The sequence below is a fragment of the Perognathus longimembris genome, chromosome 1, assembly GCF_023159225.1.
Source record: "Perognathus longimembris pacificus isolate PPM17 chromosome 1, ASM2315922v1, whole genome shotgun sequence".
NCBI classification, from domain to species: Eukaryota; Metazoa; Chordata; class Mammalia; order Rodentia; family Heteromyidae; genus Perognathus; species Perognathus longimembris.
Genome location: NC_063161.1, coordinates 3,617,257 through 3,639,403, shown reverse-complemented (window position 1 = coordinate 3,639,403; position 22,147 = coordinate 3,617,257). Strand labels below are relative to the sequence as shown.

General features: G+C 59.1%; 1 protein-coding gene and 1 long non-coding RNA gene across 4 annotated transcripts in view; one reads left to right on the top strand and one right to left on the bottom strand.

The window, feature by feature from the left end:
* The window catches only part of Kiaa0930 (KIAA0930 ortholog), a 47,032-nt gene that overhangs the window by 8,565 nt on the left and 16,320 nt on the right, over nt 1-22,147 (bottom strand). For 2 of the 3 annotated variants that reach the window (XM_048354000.1, XM_048354016.1), the window contains 9 exons: nt 18,992-19,143; nt 15,180-15,308; nt 15,011-15,088; nt 14,636-14,737; nt 12,815-12,955; nt 12,227-12,418; nt 10,162-10,324; nt 8,740-8,898; nt 7,350-8,256 (listed from right to left, as the gene is read on the bottom strand). In XM_048354000.1, coding sequence (XP_048209957.1) covers nt 8,216-8,256; nt 8,740-8,898; nt 10,162-10,324; nt 12,227-12,418; nt 12,815-12,955; nt 14,636-14,737; nt 15,011-15,088; nt 15,180-15,308; nt 18,992-19,143 — 1,157 coding nt within the window. In that variant the 3' untranslated portion in view covers nt 7,350-8,215. Of the gene's footprint in view, nt 1-4,085; nt 4,093-7,349; nt 8,257-8,739; nt 8,899-10,161; nt 10,325-12,226; nt 12,419-12,814; nt 12,956-14,635; nt 14,738-15,010; nt 15,089-15,179; nt 15,309-18,991; nt 19,144-22,147 lie in introns of those variants that run through there. The other variant, XM_048354009.1, reaches the window with a different exon arrangement.
* On the top strand, nt 8,267-10,342 carry LOC125357287. The gene is made up of 2 exons (XR_007212110.1): nt 8,267-8,299; nt 10,106-10,342. It is a non-coding gene; the product is annotated as an uncharacterized LOC125357287 (long non-coding RNA).

Below are 22,147 nucleotides of genomic sequence, written 5' to 3'. Positions count from 1 at the left end.
TTTTTTAAATGAGATACGAGTCCATTTGGACAAAAGCCATGTGAAGCCCCGCAGCCCCGCTCTGCACACGGTGCAGAATTGAGATCGGGGGCGTCTCCGCCGGTGGCTGCGCCGCGCTGGCTCCGGAGCTTCCGGGCCTAGCCGGCGCCCAGGGCTCGCACCTGCTCCTGCACCTGCGCCTGCTCCTGCGCCCGCGCCTGCTCCTGCTCCTGCGCCTGCTCCTGCACCTGCTCCTGCTCCTGCGCCTGCTCCTGCACCTGCTCCTGCTCCTGCACCTGCTCCTGCGCCCGCGCCTGCTCCTGCTCCTGCGCCTGCTCCTGCGCCCGCGCCTGCTCCTGCTCCTGCGCCTGCTCCTGCACCTGCGTGGCGGCAGAGCCAGCAGCGCGGCTGGGCGGACGGTGGCTTTTGGAACCGCAGTGTCGGTGTTGGTGTGGCGTGGGTCAGGGCGGCACCTGGTGAACTTGAGATGGAAGGGGATGGGACACGGCCATCGGGAGAGGGTTGCGTCGCTCGTGCCAGGTCTGAGGCTAGTGCGAGTGGCCGTGCGTGGCTTTGGGCAGGAGGACGTGGCCCAGCTCTTAGCCCTGGTGTCTGTCACCTAGGGATGAGCTCCGCGCTTACCTTGTAGAACTGAGAGTGCTGTGACTTCCTTAGTTGATTTACAGTAAGAAAGTGGTTGATATTATAAAAATAGCACTGGCCCTGTCCTATTCCCATTAGAGAGATTTATCTCACTTTGTGTGTGTGTTCCGATACCGGAGCTTGAACTCAGGACCTGGGCGCTGACCCTTAGCTTTTTTGCTCAAGGCTAACACTATCACTTGAGCCACAGCTCCCATTTCCAGCGGGAAGGGGGGTGTTGTTTTTGGTGGGGTTTTTTTGTTATTAGAGATGTCTCACACTTTCCTGCCCATGCTGGCTTCAAACCATGATCCTCACATATCAGCCTCCTGAGTAGCTAGGATTACAAGCATAGCCACCAGGGTCTGGCCCATAATTTCTTTGAAATGAAGAGGAAGAGAACACACATGAGAACCTCACAGCTCAGCCGCACATGCGTGCATCACGCTTGCTAACCTGCATGTGCAGTACGTACAGAAAGTCACGTGGGAAGGTTATGATTGGGTTTCCCCTCCCCCTCCCCAGGTTATATTCAAATAGCTGGATATGTGTGGTTTCCTTTTTTCCTGACATTCCCTGCAAATGTTTGCTGCTAAGATGATCACTGTTGAGGTGAAAATTACAGGGAAAAATGTGATCTGTGTACCATAATTCACAATGTGACATTTCCTTACTCAGATGCTTTGGGAACGTGTTGCTCTCCGCTCTATCATCTGAATGTGTGGATTTTGTTGTAATTGTATCTCATGACTTGGAGGAAGACACAGAGGGCCCGTCTGTGTTTTCCCCTTCTTTGTTAGCCGTGAATTGACTCATAGTGGTGTTAGTTTTAATCCAGTGGTAGAAATTTTTAAATGTTCAATGTGAAGTGAAGTTTTATTCCTCAAGGTTTCTTGAGTTGTATCAGATTTGGCCCAAAGTGCGATGTGTCATCTTCACAAATACTAAGTATCCCTGTGGCCTTTCTTTCCAGAAGCAGGTGGCCATCTTTCCGTTTGCACATTCCCAGGAAGCAAAAAAAAAAAAAGAGTTCTGCTGTCTTCCTTCTTAGCATCACCTACTGGAAACGTGTCCAGGGTTTTTAAAGAACTTGAGATTGTGTTCTACCTAGAGGCACAAGCCGGACCGTCCATGGACTGCTTGTCTTCAGGACGATGATTCTGCTCTACAATCTTAATTCTAAATCATATTTTTATATGCTGCATGCCAAAAAATAAATAAACTACCTGTTGTAGGTGGAGGGAAACAATTCTGCCTTTTACTCTTAGAGCTGTAGAGACATATTCACTGCGAGCCTTCTCCTTGTGGCTAAAGATAACAGGCTAGTTCTGAGCACAGCAGGCGAGTATTTCCCAGGTCCAATGCTAGCCTGGTGCCTTCAGAAGCTTTGCAGACTCAGTGGTCCACTCCCGACCTGACTCTCCTTCTGAAAGCCAGAATCCTAACAGCAGACTGGTGGATGGGCCGGAGCTCCTGAGAACTGGGCAGGTCTCTGCGCCCTGTGGCGGGCACTAAGGACTGCCCATTCCATGCGGATGCCATTGTAAGGGAAGCCTAAAGCTTCTCCACAATCAAACGGATACATTGTTTGCTTTTTACTTTAAACAGGAAATTGCTTTCTAAAACTAAAACCCCTTCAATTGTCCACCAATAAAATTCCGTTTGTATTAGGTTTTGAACAGTCCTATTGAGAAGTGTAACAATCCTTCAATGTGAATAAATGGGAAGTAAAGAAATGAGTGTCTGGCGCTTTCCTCTGTCACTCACGGGCGTTGACACGAGCCCGGTGTCCAGGAACTTCTGCAAACGACAGGTCCACTTCTCCTCAGCGCGGTGGGCCAGCGTCCGGCCGAGGGCTCCCCGAGGATTGCTTTATACAGCAGGACGGGGCTACAGGCTGGATTGGTGCCGAGTGCGCAGCACTGTTGGGCCAGGGAGCTTACATTTCCCTCGCAGACACGGTGACTGTGGGATTGGTGTTCAAGTCTGTCTCTACCGCTAAGAAAAGAAACATTTTTAGACTAAGGATCAAAGTGACAAGTGTATGTTTTGGAATTATGCAATTCAGAGTATTTGTCTTGAGTTTATGTCATTTTACTTTTTTGATGACTCAGAAGACCTTTTAAGGCTTAATAAGTTCTCATCTAATTCATGATAGTGTTTTGGGTCTTTGTGTGTGTACTGGGCTTTGAACACGGCCCTCCACTTCCTTGGCTGCTTTGCTTAGCTGGTGCTCTTCCACTTGAGCCATACCTCCGGTCCTTTTTTTCCTGGTCCTTCTGCTGGTGAAGTCTCGTGGACTTTCATACCTGTCCCCGGGATCTCGGCCCCCTGGGGAGCTGGAATTCCATGCTGAGCCGCTGGCTCCCAGCACTGCGCATTCTTTTTGAAGTTCCCTACTTTATTCAGCATTGATCTAATTTGCAAGTTAATTTCTGACTTAAAAGAAAATGTGTTAGAAAGGCCAGGCGTCCTGGCTCAGGCCTGCCACGCTGGCTCCTCGGGAGGCCGGGACCTGAGGACCGCAGTTCAAAGCCAGCATGGGCAGGAAGGGCCATGAGACTTACCTCCAGTTCACCACCACAGAGTCAGAAATGGTGGCTCCAAGTGGTAAAGTGCTAGCCTTGAGCACAAAATCTTAGGGACAGTTCCAGGCTCTGAGTTCAAGCCCCAGGACTGGCAAAAGAGAAAAAAAAAAGCTAGAAAAATGAGGTCAGCCATCAAGATGGTTTCTCCTGAGCGGTGGTGAGCAGGGCCGCGCGGCCCAGCCCGGGGCCACCGAGCCGGAGCCTCGGCTGGGGGAAGCTGGGGCGGACGCACGGCAAAGCTCGTCTTTCCAGCGGCTTTCGGCACCTCCGCAGCCGTGCCGCCATGGTCCCTCCTGAGGCCCAAGGGATTATCCCGGCCACTGGGTTGGCCCAGGCCACCACAGGGCAAAGAGGACTCACCCAGAGACAACCCATGAAATGCCCTCTGGCACATTCTGGGGGAGCCCGGCAGCCTTGGTACCTAACCCTGTCTCCCTTCCCGGGGAGAGCCCAGCCTGCCACCGCCTCCGGGCAGCCCGCCGGGCCCTCCGCTGCGCCTGGGAGACGCGTGGGCCTCCTGAATGGCCGAACCACTTTGGTTTCCGGGACTGGCTAGTCTTTCGAGCAAAACTATTCAAAATACAATCAAAGTTCACTAAAAATCATGATTAGTTCAAACTCGGCAACCTAATTGTTAAAGATTCCAAAGTGAAAGCCCTTGCATCACCCAGGGGGAAGGAAAAGCTGGTTCTCGTGGCGGCTTGGGTGGCGGTGGCGGGAGGCAGGCGGAGGACGTGTTAGGAGACCACACGGCCTTTCCTCACCATTCCCTTTCCGTGGGGGCTTCCAGCAGATGGGCTTTCCAGCGCAGAGTGACAGCGGGCCACGTGGATGTGAATAATGGGCTGGGCTGGTCACATTCCCCCGCAGGAGCACAGGCTCCAGGTGGGTGACGGGGCTCGGAAAGGCTACGCAGGTCAGGACACGAGGCCCGAGCACCACGGGGCCTGGTGAGCACGAGGGCACACGCGGGTGTCCACCGAGGCGGGCTTCCCCCAGAGCACGGCAGGCGGCGAGGGCCGGGCCGCCTGGTTGCAGTCAGTCCCTCGCCGTTACCTTTCTCCTTTCTCGAACTCCGCGGGTGGCCTGTGTCCCCTCGTGCTGGCCGCGGACCCAGGAGCCAGGACGCTCGGGCACGCACCTGCTCAGCAGCCTAGGGAGTGGCAGGGCCAGGCAGGCGCCGGGGCCACCTTGACACCACCAGACGGCGCGGGGCCACGTGCATCGGCCACCCACATTTTATATGTCAAAGCAGTACTTCGTGGAAAAGTTTCCAAAGAAAAGTTCCAGACCCTATGGGGCAAAATTATTATTATTGAATTACTGCTTTGCTTTAAAATCTGTAATGAATCTGGAATATGTGTAATAGAAAAACAACTGGGTATAGATTAGGAAAGCAGAAAAATAAACAGCATCCAATATGCAAAGTAAAGTCCCAAAGAAACAAAATAATAAAGCCAAGAGGACAGCCAACCACCACTGTGACTTCACGGTGACTTCTAGACTCAGAAGACGGCGTGAGTCAGCAGCAGGTCCTTTCATGGGAATGCTGCTGGCAACTCACTCACTGGTCTACTCCGTGTATTTGGCGCCATCGTGATGTGTGCACCAAAGTAGATTTGACAGAAATCCCAGGGTAGGCCTCAACGCTGTCTGCAGATGTAAGCACCTTCCCACGCGCCACGAGCCTGGAAGGCACGAGGGCTCACTACTTGTATGGAAACTTCTGGATTAGGAAGAGGCACAGAGAAGGAAGACCGCGGTTCGGGCTGCAGAGCCGCGCTGGGGGACGTGGCCTGCGATCTGCCGGCTGACTGATTCCCTTTCCCGAGGGTCACGTCAGGCCATGTCTGTGAGCGAGGAGAACCCCATGGGTTCTCGCAAAGCCCTCCCTGCAGAGGGCGTGGCCACCTGGCCTCCAAGCAGCTCTCCCTCGGGGGGACGGGGCAGAGCCTCCCAAGGCTGCTTTCGTTCAAGCTCCTCTGGTCTTAAGGCCTTATTGTGTTCGCGTTGCCATGTTTGGCAGAAGCAATTGATTTTGCTTTCTTGGAGACCGAGCCTCCGCTGGAACTAGTGCCAGGATGCCGACATGGCTGAAGGCGAAACCAGATTCCAGCAGTGATACCCACTGAATCCCATCGCAGGCTGCCAGGCTTTAATATAGACGCCCCTAAAGACTTCTGGTAGCTGTGTGTGCGTGTGCGCCAGTCCTGGGAGCGTGTATGCACGTGTGCACGCATACATGTGCGTGTATGGCGCCATTCACACTTGAACTCAAGTCCCTGAGGTTTTTTTGCTCCAGGCTAGCACTCTACTACTTAAGTCAGAGCTCTACTCGTAGCTATTTTGGTGGCCAATGGTGAGAAGGGTCACAGGTTTTCCTGCCTGGCCCGGCTTCATCCCATAATCCTCAGCTCTCAGCCTCGTGAGTAGCTGGGATTACTGTAAGCCACCAGGACACTGCCAGTAGCTCGGGAGGTCTGAGAGCAAAGCTTTGACTCCATTCGTCTGAGGGCTTCTAGGTGGAGGCTGAAGCAGCAGCCGCGGCCCGTCGGTGCTGGCTGCGGGCACAGGCGCCCGCCTTCCCGCCCGCTCCTCGGTTACTCCAGAGCACAAGCCCGTCGGGCCCGCGTCCACACGCAGCGGGGATCCCGCTGGCCCGGGAGGCTGGGCCGCTTCCCATCCTCTGCACCGCTGCCCGGGACGGGGGAGGGGCCTGCACAGGACCCGCCTGCCGGAGCCTCCGAGGGCTGGAGGCCCAGCAGAGGCGTCTACGAAAACAAACCAGGTGAAGCAAAACAAATACGACTTTCTTCTCTGTGTCCTACAGCTTGACAGCTAGGTTTCCTGCGGGGGAACGAGTTCTAACTCCCATTGAGGACGTGTCTGTCTGCATTCCTTGGTCACCCATTTTGTACTGGAGACAGGTGTGTCCCCCGAAAAACCAAAGATGGCCTTCGGGGAGCATCCGATCTTTGAGGCCTGGGATGACCATCTCTTATTGTCCTATCACTTCTTCAGATTCTCGCTAGATAACCCAGGCTGGCCTCAAACTCACCATCCTCCCTTCCTGCTTCCCTCGCACCTGTGCGAGACCACAAGCACGCACCACCATGGCCAGAGCTCTTTTTTTGGTGCCAGTCCTGGGCCTTGGACTCAGGGCCTGAGCACTGTCCCTGGCTTCTTTTTTGCTCAAGGCTAGCACTCTACCACTTGAGCCACAGCGCCACCTCTGGCCTTTTCTATATATGTGGTGCTGGGGACTCGAACCCAGGGCTTCATGTATACCAGGCAAGCGCTCCACCACTAGGCCGTACTCCCAGCCCTCTCGATCACCTTTTGAGTGATGTCAGCCGGTACTTTGAAAAACGAACTTCAAAGTGACAGCTCGTGGTCTAGCTATCAAGCGCTTCGGGGGAATTTTACATTCAGCACCGGAAGTGCTCTCTGGAGAGGGGTTTAAAGACTGAGCAAGGTAGATGCAGCTAAGCATCTGGCCGTGTATGCAGGGCAGCACTGTGTGGTCTCGACGGCGGCCAGGCCTGCGATCCGGCCTGGCTTGAGCCCCGGTGACGGTGTGGCCCCTCTGGTTCAGCGGTCCCGGGGTGAGATGGGGCCTGCACACTGTCGGTGGCACGAGTGAAATCCCACAGGCTGCTCCCGTGCGCCGCCGCCGCCTCATCCCTGCTCCGGGCCCCGCAAGCAGCCGTCCTGCAGGGAGCTGGCCCTTCCTGGGCCGGGCCTCAGGGCTGCCCCTCGGCTTCCGGCTCTGAGAAGCCGGGGCCTCGGCACTGCCGCCAGTCTTGGGCCACCCCGTCCTTCCACGGAAGACTCACCACGACTACATTCTTCCTGAAGTCCCAGGAAGTCCAGGGAGGGAACGTTCCAGAAGCGGATCTGGTGCTGCCCACGGAGGGTGATGGCACTGCAGCACCCACGGTGTCCCAGAGTGCTCTGCGCGGGGCCCGGGCCCGGACCTGGCCCTGCAGCCAGGAGACACTGCTCCCGGGACCCTGACGCGCAGCCTGAGCAGGGCGGGGTTCTGCTGGACCCCATGGGCCATTGCGCACGGGAACCCCGGACACTTCAGTGAGGTAGGTGGCATCAGCCCCATTGACAGGTGGGCAAACTGAGGCAGAATGAATTGCAATAGCTCGTTTTTAATAACAACATACAAAATCTAGAGAAAGGCCCGAAGCAGTCCCCATTTCTGGAGCCAGCCGCGTGGCAACGGGAGGGCGGGCTCCGGCCCCTCCTCTGCCCACGGGGAGCCCTGCAGCGCGAGGCCCAGCTTCCAGTGGGTTCCGGTTGGTGCTGAGAGCACACTGCCAGGCCAGGCCGGGGGCCACACGCACCGGCTGGAGGCCGCCGGGGCGGAAGGGGCTGGCCCAGGGGGCGGGGCCCGCCTAGGGGCTTCCGGGGAGGAACCCGCCCCGGCCCACAGCGGCCCCCGCCGCCCAGGCCTCTCCTGCCCTCGCGGTGCACACGGGGCCCCGGCCGCGAGGTGTGCGTTGGCGGTGTTCTTTGGCTGGAAGCGGAAGGCCGTTCTGGCGGGGTCGGGGCCGTGCGCTCGGCGCGGGGCTCCTGCGGACCTGGTGTGGGGTGAGGTATTCACAGCCCAGGGCCGAGCCACCAGTCTCCCCACGGCAACGGACAGTGACACGGTGGTGACGGGGGAGGACGCACGTCATCCGTGCCGCGTCTCCCCGCCTCCCGCGGCCTTCCGTGGGGGCTGCGCGCAGTCTGGCTCGCTGAGTGCCCCCGCGCTCCCTGCTGGCCCCCTGGGGTCTCCCACCCTCTTGGGGTGCAGCAGGCGCCGGGGGCGGGCGCAGGGGGGCAGAGCCAGCAGGGAGGAGGACGAGGCACTTCAGTTTGGGCTGGTGTTCGTGGCGTGGGCCCAGGCCCTGCCTAGCTGCGGCTCTGGCGCTGGCTCGTCACAGAAGACCTTGGTGGCGGTGGCAGGTAGGCACTTGGCAGCACTCTCGGGGCCGGGCGGGCTCTGCGCGCTAGGTCATCAGGATGGGCTTCTGCCGGACTTCCAGGATGTCTAGGGCAGCGGGAGGGAGGGAGGGAGGGAGGGAGGGAAGGAGGTGGGACAAGGAAACTCAAGCCACCGGGCCCGGGCCGTCACTGAGCCCGGCCGCCACACCCGGGCTGACAAGGCTTCCTGGGGAGGGGGCTGCCACCAACATGGCGCCTCTGCTAAGGCCTCACAGAGCGGCAGTGCCCCCTCCCTGCCAACCCCACATTCCCAACTCACCCTGTGCAGACGGCACCATCTGCCAAGCCCGGCTGAGGCCGAGCAGGACAGAGCCCAGCCCTGAAGGCTGAGGCCGGGCCGCAAGCCCCTGGGCCACGCAGCGCCGGGGCCTGGCATTGTGCGGGAGGGGGCAGCAAGAGCTCCAGGAAGGGGGGGTGCCCAGGCAAACTGAGAGCCAAGCCCACGTGGAACCCCACAAGGCCGCTCACCACCTCGGAGGGCCTGGAGGCCCTGGCCCGGCGCCCTGCCCCACCACGCCCGCCCCATTACCTGTTAGGATCCGGTGCAGCGGCAAGGTGACGTAGGTCAAGTGTGCATAGAGAAGGAAATTCCCATCGGCTCTGTTCAGCTTCAGCCAGGACCCCACCAGGGACCGCCCCGTGCCCGACAGGGACCGAGACCGCAGGTTGGTTGCATTGTGCAGGTCGGCTGGAGGGAAGAGGGCCAAGTTGGGGGGACAGCAGACGCAAGCTCTCGTTCCCAGCCAATGCTCCTTTGGCTGTGGCCCAGAGCTCTCTAAGAATGGCCCCCACGGACACCCATGCACCCAAGAACAACTGCCGCCTCCAAGGCCCCCCTCCCGCAGGACCTCTGCTCCCCGTTTCTCTGTCCAGAGCGCAGAGTCTCTCGGCGGGTCTGTGCCCGCCTGGTACTGAGTTGGGCCTGCAGGTGCAGAGCATGGGCTCCGTGGGCCTGGAACAAGCCACAGCTGCCGCGCAGGCCCGTGGTCCGGAGGAGACCCCCCTAGGAAGGCCAATCCGTGTGGCTGCCCCGGACGGGAGCAGGGGTGGTTTGAAAACAGCCCTGTCTGCAGGCAGGGGTGGCACTCGGGGAGTGACACCACAGACCGCGTGCCAGCTGCCGCGGGGAGGGGGCCCCCGCTGGCCCAGCTTCCGCATCACGACTCCTGGGGACGGGGGACGGCTGCCGTCTCCCCCACGGGGCCGTGCTCAGGGCCGGGCCAGCGAGGGGGCCTTGCCCTCGCTCGCTCGCATCGGCTCGGCACACACAGCCGCTGACCTCTGCGCCCCAAGCCTCCTTCCGCCCCAGCCCCCAGCGGCGGCCCGGCCCGGCCCGGAGGCCTCGGCCTCGCCCGCCCGCTGGCGGCACTGATCACTGACGGGACGCTGAGAAGGCGGGTGTGCAGAGGGCACAGGCGGGCGGGGGGGCTGAGGGTCTGGGGGACCCGTGGGTAGACTGAGGCCAGCGAGGACAGGCAATGGTGGAAGCTGGCCAGAGATGGGCCAGGCAGCCTGAGGGATGCTCACAACAGAAAGTTCTAGAGAAAGAACTGGCCCAAGACAGCAGAGATGGCACACGGCTAGGAAGCTAGAATCAGAATGCCCTGCTGCCTACCAGCTGCAGCCATCAAAAGCAGCCTTTCTGGATTAGGCACCAGAAAATTCCAGACACCTCTGAACCCTGGAGGCGGGGACCCGGGGCAGGGGACAGGGGCTGAGCCTGTGGGGAAGTCTTAGAGGCGGGACTTCCGGGTGTCCAGTTCAGATCCGTCCCAGGTCCCAGATCGGCCTAGGCACGGACTGGCTGTCTAAACGCCGCGCGCGGAGCGCGTGACCAAACCAGAAACGAGAAGCACCAGTGTAGATGCGGGGGGGGGGGGGGGGGGAGGGGGGAGGGGGCGGAGGAGGGAGGGGGAGGGAGGGGGAGGGAGGGAGAGGAAGGGGGCATCACCTCCACCATCGTCCTCCCGAAAGAACTCCTCGCTGTCGTTGGCCGAGTGGGACTTCTTCATCTCAGCGATGCGGTTCCGGGGCACCTTCCTCTTGAGGGACGGGGAGAAGAAGGCGGGCCGGTTGTTCCGCTCGGGGGTTGGGGGGGTACTGAAGGAGGTCACCTGGAACAAGGAGTCCAAGTCACAAAGGCGGCCAGAGCCGCCCCCCACGGGGAGGCCCAAAGCACTCAAGTCCCGCCGCACCCTAAACCCGGGGGCTCCCGGCCAGAGGCCTGGCCAAGGAGGGAACAGACCGAGCACCCCTAAAACGCAGAACGCAGCCCTGGAGCAAGGCCACACGCAGGCTGTCCCCGGTTCCTCCTACACCCCACAACCCCTGAACAAAGGCAGGCAGGCGCTCCCCAGGCCCCTCCCCTGTCTTTCTGCCCCGCCCGCAGGCTCCGCCTCCCACTCGGGGCTTTCCTCTGCCCCTGGCTTTCCTCTGCCCCTGGCCGCTCGCGGTCCTTTCGCGCACTCCTGGCTGGGTTCACTAGCTCGCTCTCTATCCACTCAGGGCCAGGTGAGCACAGACGAGCACCTGGCGTGGGCCCCTGCCCTCAAGGAGCTCACAGTCTTCTGGAGGCAAGAGGATTAGCAAGGGACAACCACAGACGGCATGCTGGCCACGGAGATGGAGAGGGGGAAGCAGGACACGAGCGCACAGGGGGAGAATCACAGCGTGGGCCGTGAGGGCGGGCTTCCTGGAGAAGGTGCAGCTTGAGCTGGGTCTTGAAGGACGAGTAGGAGTTCGCCAGGTGAAGAAGGGGGGGAAGGGCGTTCCAGGAAGAGGGAACTTGGCCCATCTCCTCCCTCCTCCCCACGCAAACAAGAATCAGAGCAGCGAGATGAGCTGGGACTGAGACTTCGGGAGCCCCACTGGCCTCCGACCTCCACCAAAACCTCGGCGGCTGCTGGGCTCCGGGCGGTCCTCCCGCAAGCCAGGGAAGGGTTTAGAAGATAGAAAACAAACACCAGACACCAGAATACACAGTGTGCCGTGTCCTGCACCGGACACCGGGGTGCTTGGGGACAGGGAGCGAGTCACCCCGCACTTCCTCCCTGGCCTGGGGCCAGCCACAGCCACAGCCACTGGGCGGGGAGGAAATGGCGGCCGGGGCTGGCCCAGTGACACGCCTGTGCCACTCAGCACGAGGACGAGGACGGCACACCGCGAGCAGAGGAGGCCACAGACAGGAGGCCCCGGCCGGGAGGGGCCCCCATCTCCCCAGCAACAGCAAGGCTCGTCTCGTTGGGCTCATGTAACAGTCCTTACAGATGGCATAGGAAACAGAAAGCTAGGCAGAGAGAAAAGAGCAGCCATGACACTAGCGGACCTCCTGGAGACACTCGGGGTTGGGATCTTTCTGCACACGCGGGGCAGGGGCGCCCGACGCGTGCCCGGGCCCTCCCCGCCCCCTCCCCCCGTCAGCCGGGCACGCCACGCGTGACGCGAGAGGCGCCCCGGGAAGCAGGCGTGCTTTCCCCTGGTTCACGGCGAGGGAACAGAGGCTCAGGAAGGTCAAGGTCCCCTGAAGCCGCCTGGCCCGGCGGCCCTGCCTCGCATGCACAAGGACTGGAAGGTACTGCAGCTAATTTCCGGGCCCTGCAGCTCTGAGCAGCCCTTTCTAAGGAGACAAAATAGCCAGCGGGCAGAGACCCTTCCCCTGCCTGGGCCCTGGGCCCTGCACCCCAGCCCCGTGGACGCGTCTGGGTTTGAGGTGGCAGCGCTCAGCTCTCCACATGGGGGTGGAAGGAACGGGCTGGGCCTCAGGACCAGGCAGTCAGTGCCTGGCTGCTCAGGTCTGGGGCAGGGTGGTGGCCCCGACCCATGGGGCTGCTGCTAAACACCCTGCGACGCGATGGGCCAGCGGGGAGAACGAGCCGGGAGGCCCCGGCAGCCACACAGGGCGCCGCGAGCTCCTCCTCCTCGGCACCCCAGCCTCCCCGTCACGGGGGGAGGAGTCCTGCCTCCCCGGAGGCTGAGCAACGAGGGGGACGGCACCCCCTCCCTCGCCGCGCCCTTACCCGCTCGTGCATGGGCGAGGCCGGGCTGGAGTCCTCCGTCCCGCACGGGGACGTGTCACCGGTGGAGACGCGGCTGACGGCCATCTCCGCGTGGCCCTTGCCCTGGGGCCCCTTCATGCGCACAAACTCCATGTTGTTGTACTTGTAGAAGCCAAACGACATCTTCTGGGCCATGCGCGCGGCCACGCTCACCTGTGGCGGGCAGGACGCGGGCTGAGTGGCAGCGGGGGCGGTGGGACCCACAGGGCCTTTCCCTGGGGACGTGAGCAGCCAGGGCAAGCACCCCGAGACCCCAGGGGCCCCTACGAACCCCAGTGAACTGGGAGTGCTGCCACTGGCAGGCACCAGACGGCAAGGGACTCGCGGTGGGCAGGAAGCCTCTGGGCCGCCGGCTGTTGCTCCCAGAGGACTACAGAGCAAGGAGGTGTGCCCACTTGCGTCTCGAGTGGACAGCCTGGAGTGGGGCCAACACGGGATCAAAGGGCACCGGGACGTGTGACAGCCCTGCGGCAGCAGACCAAGGCGCTGCGGCGTGGGAGCCGTGGGGTTGGGGGGGTGTGGGAAGGGGGAGGGGACGCGCGCACTCACGCGGTTGTCATACACCTTCTTGAGGGCTTCGTAGCGGATGGAGCCCTGAAAGATGACCCCCTGGAAGGTGTTGGTTTTGTCACTGGCCACCAGTTCCACGCAGACCATCTCTCCTTCCCCCACGGTCATGTCACTGAATACCTGAGACGGGACACACACAAGACAGGGACACGCAGTGTCAGCAGCCACAGTGTGGCGTCGCCGGACCGGCGGCGGGGGAAGACCACTTGGGAAGATTGAGCCCGGGGGAGCACATGGAGGGAAAAGGCTGAAAAGACAGCCTGCGGACGGGAAAAGAGCTTTCCCAGCCATACAGCTGACAAGGGACTAATAAGCAAACCATACAAGGAGCTTAAGAAGCTAAGCCCCCCAAGAATCAATAACCCAATTAATAAATGGCAAAGCAGCAGCTACGGCTCAGAAGTAGCAGTAAAAATGGCCAATAAAGACACAAAGAAATGCTTAACATCCCTAGCCATAAGGGAAATGAAAATCAAAATAACGCTGAGATTTCATCTTACCTCAGAATGACTACTATCAAGAATACAAACCATCAGTATTGCTGGGAGGTGGGGAAAGGAAGCCCTATTGCACTGTGGGTGGGAATGTAAACCAGCGCCACCATTATGGAAGCCTATATTGAGATTCCTCAACAAACCACACAGAACTGCCTGACGCCTGGCAACAGCACTCCTGGCATTCATCCCCAAGATGACAAGTCAGGATGCGTAGAGACACCTGCACAGCCACGCTGCCTGCTGCCCAAATGCGGAAACAAATCACATGCTCTACAAGCAAGAAATGCTACCTATACGGGCTGGGATAGAGCGCTCGCCTCGTACACAGGAAGCCCTGGGTTCGATTCCTCACCACCACATATACAGGAAAAGTCAGAAGTGGTGCTGTGGCTCAGGTGGTAGAGTGCTAGCCTCGAGCAAAAAAGAAGCCAGGGACAGTGCTCAGGCCCTGAGTTCAAGGCCCAGGACTGGCAAAAAACAAAACAAAATAAGATGCACTATATGCAGAGATGGACATGTTACAAATTCAAACTCCACTTAGGGGCTGAAGGCATAGCCCAGTGGCAAGCCCCAACCTAGCAAGTCCTTGGGTTCCAACTCTAGTATAAATAAGAAAATAAATGAGAAAAAAAAAAAAAAAGCATTTGAGCTGGGTGTGGTGGTATGTGCTGCCTCTTATACAAGCAGGATCTCAAACTTGAGGGCCAGTCTGGGCTACATGAAACCTTGTCCCCCAAAGCAAAATACAAGAGAGATAACTAACTGAACAGTGCTTCAAGGCACCATTAGATCCAGCAGAGACCCTGAAATACCTGCCCCTTCTTTGTGGACCCTCCCCAGTGCCCTGAAGGCCTAGAAGCAAGCTCAAGGACCACCTCCAGGGCCTCAGAAAGACCGCACGGGGAGTGCCGTCAGCCAGCTTCTCCGCGTCTTCAAGGCCTGAGTCCAGTGAACTGAAGCCCCGTTCTTATCCCAGGCCCCGGGATTCCACGTCAGCACAGGCCTGGGGCGCCATTGACAGCAGCCGCAATGGCAGGTCTCCTCCTGCCCAGGTAGGATTTACTGCAGGAGGTTACGAGGCGTCTTCTCACTCAGGACTTGTGGGTCATCCATCTTGACAGGGATGTAAGGCAGCCGCTCACTACACTCATTGTCCAGGTATGGAAAATGAGGCTTGCCCCAAGCAAAACACTGAGGAGATGAGACGCCACACGCTGGTCTTCATCTAGACTCCTCCCCCTCCCATCCACGGCTGCCCTTCCAGAAAGGGGCGCTGAGGGAGAGCCGGTCACCAGCAGCTCACCTCCTCGAAGCTGTCAATCATGAAGAAGATGTTGGGATAACTCATCTTGGACTCTTCCCCTTTGCTGTCCATGGGGTGTTTACTAGGAGATGCAAACACTTGCTGGAAGACAAAGATTTTAAGGGCTGAGAGAAGCACCCCCAAACCAGGCCCAGAGCCCTCCACCGAGGCCGTGGGGCCACAGTGATTCCCGCCGGCCCAGCGCAGGGGAAGCCCTCCAGGTCAGCCGCGAGGGTAAGCTGGCTCTGTGCTCCCTGCCGGGGACGAGGCCGCAGGAGACGAAGGGATTTCCGCGGTGAGCCCCTCAGCTGGAGGCCGGGAAGTGAGGGGGACACAGACACGGGGAGCCGAAGGCGGCTCTCGGCCTGGGCTCACCTGGGATTTCTTCCGGTGGATGTGGATGTCGCCCCCGTCGGTGCGTGTGCACACCGCACAGGTCACCATGTAGTCCAGCTGCAAGAGAGCGCGGGTCAGTGTGCGTGGGGCTGCTGTCCTCTGGGCCTGGGGACAGCCGGCCCCGCCTGGCCTGACGGCTGACCCCTACCTTCTGCAGGATGAGATTCAGGCAGACGCTTTCCTCCCAGTCGATGTCGGGGTCTCCCAGGCCAGGGAGCTTCTTGGAGTCCCGCCGGTACACCTCCACTTCCACCTCCACCTCCGGCTCCGCCTCGGCCTGTGGCGCGGGACGGGCGTGAGCGTGAGCGAGGGTTCCCCGGCTCGCCCACCCCGTGGCCCAGAGCCCCTCCTTTCCTCCTGAAACCTTACTTTTCCTGTCTGTGCAGCGGACTGAGAGCAACTGCCTCCCAAAGCCATGCGGTGACTAAAGGCCACAGACTCCCCAAGTGTTCTTAGGGACAGGGACAGCAGTGGCATCTGAGCTCCCGGGGGGCATCAGGGTCTGTGCTAAGCATTTTACACACTACTGATCCTTCTGTCCTGATAACAGCCCTACAAGGAAAGCATCATCGGACTTTCTCTAATAGATACAAACCAAATTTATTCAAAATAAACAACACAAGCCCTTGGAGGACAAACCCGAGCACCCAGGGACGCAGCTCACTTTGGCCAGGGGCGCCAGGGGCCCCTCGCTCCGGGTCGTAGCAAGTCCCAGGAGGGTCTTGCAGAGTCAGCTTGGAGAGGCAGCGGCCAACGCCTGCTGGGCAGTGCTGGGAGCTCCTCTAGGCGCGGGCCCGTGCGGGGCTCAGACCCACGAGGAGGTTCCGGAGGCTGGACGCCACGTGGGGAGGCTCCCTACGCCGCGGCTGTGGAGACGGCTGCCTGTCTGGGTCCCACTTTGTGGTCCTGTCTGGTTACTTTCTTTCCTCTCGGCACTTACCCCCCGCCCGTCCCCCAAGGTTCAGAGAATGCCACCCCAAAGAGGCCGCTCTGCGGATGGCAGGTGCTCAGCAACCTCTGCCAGCCCAGTGCCTCGAAGAAAGCACACTGGACGGTGAAGAGCGCAACTCTCCATCAGGAAAGTGCCGAGGTGCGCCCCAAAAGACAGGTCCCAAAGCGTGCTGGGCGCTCCTCCGACGTCACGTCCTGCATGAGAGGAGTGGCACGCAGCAACCAGACGACAACCCGCAGCCACCCGGGCCAGAGGCATAAATGCCCAAACCCACAGGGAGACAGGCAGCCAGAGGGCGGCACACGGTGCAAGTCTGGGGACGTGAACTAAGGACAGCCCCCCCCCACCCCCCCACCCAGGGGAGCAGAGGCGGCCAGCCCCCGAGGATGGCGGCGGCTTCGGAGGGCCAAGGCCTCGGGTGTGCGGGTCATGGAAGCTCCTGTGACACAGTGACAAGGCAGCCGTACAAGCTGGCCGCGCGTCTGCACGTTCTTTTCTGTGTGTCTTCTACTCAAGGAAATCGGCCACAAGGGAAGGGGAGGAGCAGGGCTGTCCCGCTGGGAAGCTGGGTGGCCCCGGGCAGGCTTTGTGCCAGCTCTGAGCTTCAGCTCCAGTGAGTGGGTTTAGGATGATCGGTATCCAGGACGACTGCGAGCGCCGACAGCAGGGTCAGGGGCCCACAGGAGGGGCATTTGGGTGTCCCTGCCCTTCACAGCCAAAGACAGAATAGGCTGCTGAGAAGGGGGAGAGGTTTGTGCAGGGGTGCACTGGGAAAGCAGCGTGGAGACAAGACTGAGCATGGTGCACCGTGTGCAGGTGTGGACCCCTCAAAACCCAATCCCCTTGTAAAAGTAACTGGTGCTAATAAGGAATGTCTAAAACAATGACAGCACAGGAATCCAGGGCAGCCTTCCCCGGGAGAGGCCGGGCCACGATACCCAGGATCTGGGAGCCAGGTATGGGGATTCCACCCTCCTGTGCCCACCCACACTGCAGACCTCATCCTGCCCATCACCCCCCTCAGCTAGGCAAGAAGCCCAGCTCCGTTGCCATGGTAACTGGGTACCAGCTGGCAGCACTGCCGCTGAGAACTCTCAGTGCACAATCTGCAATCACGGGGGTCCACCCCTCGCGCCCACGCCTCCCTCCCCCCCGACTGCTCTTGGCATGGAGGGCTTCTGGCTTGTACCAGGGCAGGCAGGCCCCTGGCTCGTGCCGCCTTCCACACTGCAGCGTGAAAACCTGGGGGTGACGTCAGTAGGGGGAGCAGGGTCCTGCTGGCCCCTAGCCTTGGCCATCCTCACACTGCCATACACCACCCTGCTGGCCCTCACTGGCGGGGCTATGCTGGCCTTGTGCCGCACACGACAGCACACTACCCAGCGCCCTCCCTCCCCATCGCAGCCTCGGCCCACGCCGCTCTCCCGTTCCCTCCAGTCCTCCGGACACACGGGACACACGTTCACAGCTGTCCCCGGCACCCCCGGCCACCCCCTCATCGCAGCACCACTGGCTCAACCCCATCAGCTCGCAGCTCTGTCCTAGCGGGCAGGGCCAGGCCTGGCTCGTCTCTGTGCCCCGCGTGCTTGGGGTGTGGACGTCTGCACGCGGCTCGCCGTCGGGACTGAGTACTCCTGTGGACTTGGGGTCCTCTCCCTGACCTCAACACCCTCGAATCTTTGGGTTTGGACCAGGAAGTCCCCGAGCAGAGCTCTCACCTCGCACCTGCCTGGTCCTCTCTCCTCCCCGTCTGGCATCTGCAGGGACACCGAGGCTGCGGGGGGAGGGCTCTGCCCTCACACAACATCTGTCCCTACCCCCACCGACCAGACATCTGGGCAAACTGGGGGCAGGGGCTGGTCGCCCACCTGCACACCTGACAGGGAGGGCATGGTGGGCTAGACGGAGGAACCAGGAACTAGGCTCCCGAGGGCACCAAGCCGAACACGGGAGCCTGGGAGCAGAGCTAACCCACAGCAGAGCTGTGTGGCCCAGAGCAGACTCAACTATCTCTGAGCTTCAATTTTCTGTGGCAACTACTGACACTTGCCCAAGGACCACACCGATGAGGATTCTCTCACCCCTTAAATGCGCACCTCCTGAACTGCCCACAGAGGTTGCTCGGCCAGGCCTCCACATCCCTTCTGGTCCCAAGTCCAGTCCACGGACCCCCGTCCTTCTCTCTAGCCAAGGGCTCAAGCTTTCTTACTGGTCTCTCCTTGTCAGTAGGCCTAGGCCTGTCTACTTGCAATGACTCATTCTGCACATGTTCAGGCTCAGACCAGGAACTGGGCTCCAGGCAATGACTGCCTGACACACAGCTAACAACTAATGGGGCTGGAGGCACAGGGCACTGGACTTGAAGCCAGGCAGGCTACTAGCCCCAGACCGGTCTCTATGGTCCCATCTGTTTCGCTTTTAAATGAAAAGAAGCCTTTCCACGTGGGCTGTAGAAACTCTCTAGAACCCACTGACGCTTCTGAGACAGAGAGAGAAGCATATGTAGTTTGCTTTCTTAACTCCTGCACACACTTCAATTTAGTGGAGCAAGCACCTTTGGTAAGTCACTTCATGTTTCCGCACCTGTCTACTCCAAGGAGCACGAGGAACCTGGCACTGTCTGGTCTAAGGTAAGCGCTGGCTGAGGAAGGTATCATTCACCACTACCAAACCAGGTCACCCAGCCCACAGCCAGGGCCGACCCTGGGCTCGGGCCCAAAACACCTGCGCTACCACCCATTACTAACTGAGAGATGAACCCTAAACCTCAGCTTTCTCAAAGCTACACCGGTGCGGACCACCGCTGCCCGCCAGGACCACAAGGAAGCCGCAACGAAGAGCAACGTGCCCAGCATAGCCTGCAGCTAGGCAACGGTAAGCAACGCAGACGCCCACGGACAAGCACAGGACTGGGGGAAAGACCCCCAAGAGCAGCAGCAGACCCTGGAGGATGCTGGGGCAGATTCAGGCAAGAACTGGGGGGGGGGGGGGGGAGGTCACCCACCTACCTTCCTTCCTTCAATGCTGCTCTCGTTGCCTTTGTAGGCCAGCTTCCGGCGCACATAGAAAAGCATGTCGTCCTGCCGGGGGGCCCATTTCTCCATGAAGTAGGTGGAGAACATCCACGTCCAGAAGACGATGCGGTCGTCCTTGAAGCACCCTGCGGAAGGGGGCCGGAAAAGCATGAGGCACCAAGGCAACCCTGGCCCTGGCCAGGCCCTGCCCTCGAGAATCTGACAGGGCACTGGGATGCCTCCTTCCTCCTTGCCTCCCTAGCACCCACCAGGCATCGGGGAAGCCCAATTTCTTCACCCAGCCAGAGACGCCGGCGGGCCCCGCCCCACCCGCCCCACCGCCCATCCCATCCATCCCGCCCAGGGAGTGAGTCAGCAGCTTCCGTGCACAGGGAAAATCTAACAGATGAGGATGAAAATGTGGCTGGCTGGCTGGCGGGGAGCCGAAGGCTGGGCAGGGGTGATCTTCCAGGCAGGCGCCACCACTGCAGATGTACCCCCTCCCTCTCCCCCCTCCCCACAAGGCTGCGGCAATTCCCTGGGAGAAGCTGCCTTAAAGGGACCGCCACCCTTTACCAGCAGGGCTCAACAGCCAACAAGAACCCCTTGGAGAGCTTGGAGGGAGCCACAGCCTCCTCTGACTGCTGTGGGCCCTGAGAGCACACCAGAGACATTCCCATTCCAGTCCTGAGTGTTTAGTTACAGAATTTCTACTAGAATCCCCTGAATGCATGCCTTCAGGGCACAGGGCTCACTGCAGACGGAGGGAAGAGGACTCTTCTCTTCAGAGGGATGGGAGGGGGAGACATCCTCAGACTCGCAGCAGGTCCAGACACTGAGCAGGAGCCGGACTGGAGTGGAGGTTGGGTCCCGAGGGAGGGGCACCAGGAGGCTTTGAGGCTAGACCATGAAGCTCTCACTGCTCCTCCAGCCTGCCTGCCTCCGGAACCCGCCGTGAAGACGGGGGAAGAGCAACCAAGATGGGAGTCCTTGGAAACCACGATGCTCCAGACCCACAAGGATCACCGGGGGCTCTCTGCACTGCTGCTCGGCCGGGAAGTGGACACTGGATTGCCTGCTGGGAATGAATCCCAGGATTCCAGCCTCCCTGGGTCTTTTGCCTGTGGCACAATAACTGAGTGAACACATGACAGGCGGCTCACGCCTGTAATCCTAGCTGCTCAGGAGGCTGAGGTTTGAGGATTGTGGTTCAAAGCCAGCCCGGGTAGGGAAGTCCATGAGACTTTTATCTCCAATTAACCACTAAAAGTTTAGAAATGGAGCGGTGGCTCAAGTGGTAGAAAACCAGCCTTCAGCACAAAAGCTCAGGGAGAGTGCCCTGGCCACAAAGTCAAGCCCCAGTACCAGCATGTGCACACATATGCACGCACAAGTAGCATAGCTGGACTCTTGCAGGGCCTGAGAAATCACAGATTAACCCCTTCTTCCTTCTTTTCCAAGGCCTGCCCAGCAAGCACTGCTAGGTCGCAAGTCCGGGCAACTAGCAACCTCTCCAGCAGAGCTTTCCAGCCTCCACATCTGCCCTGTTCCCACCTCCCTGCCACACGGCTAGCGGGGGGCGGGCGGGGGAGTGGACTGGAGCCGAGCCCCTCCCTCAGAAAGCACCATGGACAGCTCCGCAGCCCTGGAATCCTCCCTCCAGCCCTGGGATCCCGGGTGCAGTAGGTACCTACAATCTGTGAGGCAGACACAAGCACTGGCCACTGCCCGGGGGGCGGGGGGGGGGGAATCCAAGGCTGGGCCCCTGAGCACCGCTGGTCATACTTTAACAAGCAACCAAAAGAACAAGTGATACATGTGCAAACATTGAACGCACAGCCCCATAACACACATGTCTGTTGGATAAAAGTATCTAAAACGCTTTTCATGCAGCCTCCCTGGGCTGGGACCAGACGTGCAAGACCCAACAGAAAAATAGCTAAGAACGTTCTAGTGAGCAGGCAAAGCACCAAAAAGACAAAGAAAGAAAGAAAGAAAGAAAGAAAGAAGAAGAAAGAAAGAAAGAAAGAAAGAAAGAAAGAAGAAAGAAAGGAAGGAAGGAAGGAAGGAAGGAAGGAAGGAAGGAAGGAAGGAAGGAAGGAGAAAGGAGAAAGAAAGGAGGGAGGGAGGAAGAAAGAAAGAAAGAAAAGAAAGAAGGAAAGAAAGAAGAAAGGAGAAAGAAAGAAAGGAGGGAGGGAGGAAGAAAGAAAGAAAGAAAAGAAAGAAGGAAAGAAAGAAAGGAAAGAGAGAAAGAAAGAAAAAAAGAAAGGAGTTCACAGTGCGGGAGAACATTAATCCCACTAGTAACCAAAACATTCTTATGTAGGACCAAATTCCCATTGATAAGCGGGAAATTTTGTTCTTTAAAAATTACAGCTAAGGGGGCTGGGAATATGGCCAACTGGTAGAGTGCTTGCCTCGCATGCATGAAGCCCTGGGTTCAATTCCTCAGCACCACATATATAGAAAAAAAGCCAGAAGTGGCTCTGTGGCTCAAGTGATAGAGTGCTAGCCTTGAGCAAAAAGAAGCCAGGGACAGTGCTCAGGCCCTGAGTTCAAGCCCAAGGACTGGCCAAAAAAAAAATACAGCTAAGGGCTAGGAATGTGGCTTAATGGCAGAGTGCCTGCCTAGCATGCAGGAAGCCCTGGGTTCAATTCCTCAGGACCACATAAACAGAAAAAGCAGGAAGTGGCGCTGTGGCTCAAGTGATAGAGTGCTAGCCTTGCGCAAATAAAGAAGCTCAGGGACAGAGCTCAGGCCTTGAGTACAAGGTCCAGGAATGACCAAAAAAAAAAAAAAATTATAGCTAAGCCAGGTGCTGGTGGCTCAGGCCTGTTATCCTAGCTACTCAGGAGGCTGAGATCTGAGGATCATGGTTCAAAGTCTGTCTGGGTAGGAAAATACACGAGACTTTTATCTCCAATTAACCATCAGAAAACTGGAAGAGGAACTGTGTCTCAAAGTGGTAGAGTACTAGCCTTGAGCAAAAGAGCTCTCAGGGATAGTGCCAGGCCAACAACAAAATGACAGCTTAGGTTGGACACTGGTGGCTCACATGGTATTCCTAGCTACTCAAGAGGCTGAGATCTGAGGGTCTGGGTTCAAACCCAGCCCAAGCAGGAAAGGCCAGAAGTGCAGCTGTGGCTCAA